Genomic DNA, 7,345 nt, shown 5'->3' on the forward strand with positions numbered 1-7,345 from the left:
TGCAGAAGCTCTTTAGTTTAATTAGATCCCATTTGTCAATTTTGGCTTTTGTTGCCATTGCTTTTGGTGTTTTAGACATGAAGTCCTTGCCCATGTCTATGTCCTGAATGGTACTACCTAGATTTTCTTCTAGGGTTTTTATTGTAATAGGTCTAACATTTAAGTCTCTAATCCATCTTGAATTAATCTTCGTATAAGGAGTAAGGAAAGGATCCAGTTTCAGCTTTCTACTTATGGCTACCCAATTTTCCCAGCACCATTTATTAAATAGGGAATCCTTTCCCCATTTCTTGTTTCTCTCAGGTTTGTCAAAGATCAGATGGCTGTAGATGTGTGCTATTATTTCTGAGGACTCTGTTCTGTTCCATTGGTCTATATCTCTGTTTTGGTACCAGTACCATGCTGTTTTGGTTACTGTAGCCTTGTAGTATAGTTTGAAGTCAGGTAACATGACGCCTCCGGCTTTGTCCTTTTGACTTAGGATTGTCTTGACAATGCAGGCTCTTTTTTGGTTCCATATGAACTTTAAAGCAGTTTTTTCCAATTCTGTGAAGAAACTCATTGGCAGCTTGATGGGGATGGCATTGAATCTATAAATTACCTTGGGCAGTATGGCCATTTTCACGATATTGATTCTTCCTATCCATGAGCATGGTATGTTCTTCCATTTGTTTGTGTCCTCTTTGATTTCACTGAGCAGTGGTTTGTAGTTCTCCTTGAAGAGGTCCTTTACATCCCTTGTAAGTTGGATTCCTAGGCATTTTATTCTCTTTGAAGCAATTGTGAATGGAAGTTCATTCCTGATTTGGCTCTCTGCTTGTCTGTTACTGGTGTATTAGAATGCTTGTGATTTTTGCACATTAATTTTGCATCCTGAGACTTTGCTGAAGTTGCTTATCAGCTTAAGAAGGTTTTGGGCTGAGACGATGGGTTTTTCTAAATATACAATCATGTCATCTGCAAAGAGGGACAATTTGACTTCTTCTTTTCCTAACTGAATACCCTTGATTTCTTTATCTTGCCTGATTGCCCTAGCCAGAACTTCCAACACTATGTTGAATAGGAGTGGTGAGAGAGGGCATCCCTGTCTTGTGCCAGTTTTCAAAGGGAATTTTTCCAGTTTTTGCCCATTCAGTATGATATTAGCTGTGGGTTTGTCATAAATAGCTCTTATTATTTTGAAGTACGTTCCATCAATACCGAATTTATTGAGCGTTTTTAGTATGAAGGGCTGTTGAATTTTGTCAAAAGCCTTTTCTGCATCTATTGAGATAATCATGTGGTTCTTGTCTTTGGTTCCGTTTATATACTGGATTACGTTTATTGATTTGCGAATGTTGAACCAGCCTTGCATCCCAGGGATGACGCCCACTTGATCATGGTGGATAAGCTCTTTGATGTGCTGGGACACATTTAAAGCAGTGTGCAGAGGGAAATTTATAGCACTAAATGCCCACAAGAGAAAGCAGGAAAGATCTAAAATTGACACTCTAACATCACAATTAAAAGAACTAGAGAGGCAAGAGCAAACACATTCAAAAGCTAGCAGAAGGCAAGAAATAACTAAGATCAGAGCAGAACTGAAGGAGATAGAGACTCAAAAAACCCTCCAAAAAATCAATGAATCCAGGAGTTGGTTTTTTGAAAAGATCAACAAAATTGACAGACCGCTAGCAAGACTAATAAAGAAGAAAAGAGAGAGGAATCAAATAGATGCAATAAAAAATGATAAAGGGGATATCACCACCGACCCCACAGAAGTACAAACTACCATCAGAGAATACTATAAACACCTCTACGCAAATCAACTAGAAAATCTAGAAGAAATGGATAATTTCCTGGACACTTACACTCTCCCAAGACTAAACCAGGAAGAAGTTGAATCCCTGAATAGACCAATAGCAGGCTCTGAAATTGAGGCAACAATTAATAGCCTACCCACCAAAAAAAGCCCAGGACCAGGTGGATTCACAGCTGAATTCCACCAGAGGTACAAGGAGGAGCTGGTACCATTCCTTCTGAAACTATTCCAATCAATAGAAAAAGAGGGAATTCTCCCTAACTCATTTTATGAGGCCAACATCATCCTGATACCAAAGCCTGGCAGAGACACAACAAAAAAAGAGAATTTTAGACCAATATCCCTGATGAACATCGATGCAAAAATCCTCAATAAAATACTGGCAAACCGGATTCAAATAACTTTTAACCGATAATGAATCTCATCTGCAATTTTATCTGAAAACCTCTCTTCTAGCAAGGGAAAGAAGAAAACATGGGCAAGCATTTGGATGTTCAAGATTAAAAACCTACATTCACTAGATTTACCTTAGACCAAAAAGCAAATAAAGGAATAAGGTAAAAAGTAGTTTCTCTCTTCTGAATTTTCTACTTGTTGAGGTATAGAAAACTGACTAGAGAATACAAGTTTAAGATCATAGATGAGTGAGGATCCAATGAATCAGTAAAAAGATATATCCGAAGTAGGTTGACAGAGTTTCTTCTTGAGTTTTAAGGTCATTGAGATGGAACAGAACTCGTGTTTACCAAATGTGTCATTTAGTCATTAACATTTCTGTATAAATTGTATAATTGCTGATATCACAACCATAGATAAATTTTTTAGTAAAGAAGTGAAAAAAAAACTGCTTGATTATTTTTATTTGTTATTTATTTATTTATTTACTTATTTTTTGAGACTGAGTCTCGCTCTGTCACCCAGGCTGGAGTGCAATGGCGCGGTCTCGGCTCATTGCAGCCTCTGTCTCCCAGGTTCAAGTGATTCTTCTGCCTCAGTCTCCTGAGTAGCTGGGATTACAGGCATCCACCACCACGCCTGGCTAATTTTTGTATTTTTGGTAGAGATGGGGTTTCACCCTGTTGGCCATGTTGACCTCGAACTCCTGACCTCAGGTGATCTGGCCGCCTCGGCGTCCCAAAGAGCTGGGATTACAGGCGTGAGCCACTGCACCAGGCCAACTGCTTAAATTTTAATAGATGATCTTTGGCAAGTCATTTAAGCTCTCTGGACTTGTGTTTATTCCAAGGGTATTGAAACTAGAAAATCTCTATCAGTATCCTCCAAACTTGAATGTCTGAAAGCCTAAAAATAGCATTCTTTTAAATTGTTACTTTAAAAGTCGGTAGAAATTTTACAAATAGAAACACAAAATGCATTATATGCCTTCTACCCCTAGAAAGCCGCTCAATTTATTTTTACCACTGGAAAAATAATCTAGCTATCATATCAGTGGCCACTCTTTAATTCAGTATTTTATTAGTCCTGGGTCTGCTGCAAATAAACATAGGGCATAGGAAGATTTGGGTCACCAGAATTATAGTTTTTCCAGAGTCAATCTCAGCTAAGTGGCATCATCAATCCAAATAAATTTCTCATATCAATCTTAAACAAGGCTCAGAAATAAGTGCATTGATGTATTTGGCTCACTGTAGACTTGTATTTATTTTACCCTCTGAAAATACCAACAAAAAATATCTAAAACACTGTATTTTAATAATATACTAGAAGTCTTGCATTATTTGCTGACAATAGTAATAGTTTTCCAATTTTTTATTTTATTAAAATACAATGGAATAATAATGATGTTGCATGAGGTCAAAATTAGAGATATTTTACCAGAGAAAATAAAATTTTTCTTACTAGTCAATCAGTATTTTTGAGACCCCTTTGCATGCAAAGTAGTGTATCTAGAATGCTTTTAATTAATCATATATATATATAATTTTAAACTATGAATATACAGAACATTTGAAGACCTGTTTTATCTTGGCTGTCTAGCATTCCTAAAATGCATAATATTTTCTTTTGGATTCTCTGTCACAAAATATTTTAATGTTAATGTCTTTAATCTGTAGATTTTCATATCTTCCTGTGTCATTGTCAACTGGTTACTAAATAGACATGTTACAGTTTCTGTAAATTTTGGGAGCGGTAGTAGGCATGCTTAATAGCCAGGTAAAATAAGGGAATCCTGGCAATCAATTTTCCTAGTCATTAATAAAAAGAGAAGCCAAAGTAACTTTAGAAAAGAATAGTCCAGTAAAAAGTCTCAGTTTGATAATTACACAAAAATAACCTTTTTACGCTGCAATAATTTATCAATTTTAGAAAAATATATTGTAAAAGTAGCAAATTCTACAGAACGTATGTAGAGTGTGATATGCTGAGTAAATATTTGGGCAAAAGGAAATAAGTATATACAAGTTTGACTCAATTTGAAGAAGTTTGATGGAGTGGTTGAGAAAGAAAGGAAAAATCAAGCTTGCTTGTGTCATATGAGTGGTACAATCTAAATTGTATAGTATAACAGGAGGGAAGAATTTCTTAGGGCTAAAATGTGAAGAAGGCTTTTGTCAAAGAGGTGATATTTGGATTGGGTCTAAACAGTTTAGTAAACATTTGATAGGTGAAGATATATGGGGCTGAAGTCAGAGGTAATAATATTGCAAAGACAAAGCGCCTGAACAGGTTTACTAATGTAAAGGACTGCTCTGGTTAATGGTTAGAAGGAAGAACATGAGGAGATGGGGGACTGGGGTCAAGAAACAGAAGGATGTTTCACACTTAGAAGATGTTCTTTTGCATGTATGACTATTTTTTCAGTTTAATAAGATATAAATCACAGTTGCAACACGTTAGCCTTCAAGAAGGAAAACCCAGCCAAAAAAGAAAATTGCTGACAAATTTAAGAGGAGTTTTAGAGCTCACTGATCTGCACATTTTGCTTTTCTTCAATTCTCTAAGCTTTACCTTCCAAGGCTCCTCAAGATAATTTGTTTCAACCCACTTGGACTAGGCACTATGTTCCCTGAACAAGTACAAACTTTTCCTGCCTCTGCATTTGCTATAATGTAACAGTCTGCCGAACTGTTCACAGGCAAGCCAAATTCCACTTCCTCAATCAAACCCTTTGCCAAATTACCTTAGTCCTAAAAGATCCTTCCCTCCTGTTTTATTATTGAATTTAGATTGCACCATTCAGATAATACAATCAGCTTTGATTTGTAAATAGGTATGCATCTGTTTGCTCAATCCTACAAAATTATAAAATTCCTTAAAGACAGAAGCTATGTAATGCAACTTTGCGTGCTACAGGGTTTCGCATTTTCATAAGCTAGTCTACAAAAACAAAATCCGACTCACAAAATAATGCTAAATAAGAATTTGTTGAATGGATGCATTCCACGGCTGACAAATTTTCATTCCCTTCATTTTTCTCCTTATCCTTATGAAGTAATCCTTATATTAAAATCAATTTTTATGCTTATCTTCTAACTGTTGGAGAATTAAATGATTGAAACATATCTAGGTTCACCGAGGAATACTTTTACCATAAGGGCAAAATGTGACATCAGGAACATCTAGGGATTATCCGAATAACTGTGGACCAAGGAAGCAATTTAAATGTCTTTCTGATTTACTTACTTGAATTAGAATGCAGTATGAAGTTGGGGGAAGGAAACTGAGCAGCAGTCACGCAGGCTTATTCTACCTGATCTATTTAATTCCACACTATCAGTGCTGGGGAAGAATGGGCAATAATAATAATAATAATAATAATATAAAAATGTAACAAAATAAAAATAATATAATAAAACAATAGTAAATATAATTATAATGGGTTATTCTGTTAGGCTGTATTTTTGCTTGAAGGGATGGTTTGGCACTCTGTAGCAGATATAGTGTTTATCTCTTAAACTGATTATTCCAAATTTTTTAACCTACATGAACACAAATGAATTCTTCCTAAAGTAACTGTTCAAAAGGTTAACTTTCTTTTTTTGATTAACCCTCCAGGATAAGGATTTGAGTTGTTGTTTGGGAGCACTTTTATACACAACCACATCAAGGCGCCTCTGGGAAAGGGCGGTGGGGAATTAGATCCTCTATTTTAATCATATTTATTCCAAAGTAATTTATTCATCAATCTCCACCTCAACCCTGAAACATTTAGGTCTCAGAAACTGACACTGAAAGGCACCTATAAGCCTCTCTTACAGTCGAAAGTCACCTAAATATGGCTGGGATTAGAGTGACGCTATGGAGACATCTCTTTGGCAAAAATTTTAAAGGGCCGCCTAGAAACTCAGTAATGAAGATACTTAATATTTTTAGACAATCTTTTTAAATATCAAAATTCTTGCAAAAAAAAGTCTATGATTTTAAGTTTTCAAAAAAATTTAAATAAAGACAGGATCCTCCCCTACACTTGCGTGACTCACCTCACTCGCCTCATCCTAGTCTCCTGGGTTTTTGTCACAAGCTTAAATTTTGTGCCTGAGGTGAGTACCTCAATCGCCTTATGCTAGTTTAGGTTCTGAGTCCTAAACACTTTCGTGGATAGCACCTTCTTGAGTCCTTTCACTAAATGCAACCTTCAGATTAAAAATCTATTCTCAGGGCTTTTCCTTTGGATAGACCTCTGCTATTACACATTTCCCTCGGAGTCCCACTGAATTCTTCGTATACCCGCTCCAAGTGGGATAACGGTATAGCTCCCAGTTTTGTCGCTACTCTCCACCTGCGGAAAACACGCCATTTTGGCACCCTCTCCTTGCCAGAACCACAGTTCTGCTTTGGGAGGATGTTCCCACACCAGAGAAACATCTCCACTCTTTTGCACTTTCTGAATGAATGTTCCTGTCGGTTCAACACCATCCCGCCGAAGGCGGCAGGGAAAGACCGGAGCCCAGACTCAACTTGTCTTAAAAGCACTTTCCCCGCTAGGAATAGGGAAGGGTGGCGGGTTTGGAGACTGTGAAGAAAGCAACTGTTGTGGCTTTCGTCTGTCATTATAACATAACATAAAAAAAAAAAAAAAAAAAAAAAAAACTAATCAAGACAGCTCTGGCTTTCCTGCCGTTCTTATTCCTGATCACTTAGCCCTTGCTAAGTTCGCGTGCTCCTCCACTACACCAGCGGTTAGAGCCGACAGGGAACGAGGGCTTCGGGCAAGTTCGCGGGCCACACCCCTCAAAGCCGGCTGCCTCTCTTTATTGGCGTGAGAGCCTGTCACTCCAATGTGGCTCCCACTCCGGTTAACCATTCACGTAGTTTGGTTGCGTCTTGGCGTGTTTAATGTTGCCAATAACGAGGGATTTTTTTTTTTTTTTTTTTTTTTTTAGAGAGAAGAGTACAGGTCGTGCTGCAATTAGTTCATTGAAAACTCATTTGCTCTTGGAGCAGTCAGGCAGTGACTGCCTTCGGCTTTTTTTCTGCTGACTAAGATCTCCTATAGAGAGCTACAACAATGCCCAAAAGAAAGGTAAGTGAGATGGAAAGACAGACGGGGAATTAGCTGCTGAGTTACCTATTTCCTAATAG

General features: G+C 37.3%; 1 protein-coding gene across 1 annotated transcript in view; it reads left to right on the top strand.

Annotated features, from left to right (window-relative positions):
• HMGN5 (high mobility group nucleosome binding domain 5) overlaps positions 1 to 7,345 on the top strand; it is a 96,804-nt gene that overhangs the window by 81,804 nt on the left and 7,655 nt on the right. Inside the window, exon 2 of the mRNA XM_023202842.2 lies at positions 7,147 to 7,286. Coding sequence (XP_023058610.1) covers positions 7,272 to 7,286 — 15 coding nt within the window. The 5' untranslated portion in view covers positions 7,147 to 7,271. The remainder of the gene's footprint in view (positions 1 to 7,146; positions 7,287 to 7,345) is intronic.

The sequence above is a fragment of the Piliocolobus tephrosceles genome, chromosome 12 (genome assembly GCF_002776525.5).
Source record: "Piliocolobus tephrosceles isolate RC106 chromosome 12, ASM277652v3, whole genome shotgun sequence".
Classification (NCBI taxonomy): domain Eukaryota; kingdom Metazoa; phylum Chordata; class Mammalia; order Primates; family Cercopithecidae; genus Piliocolobus; species Piliocolobus tephrosceles.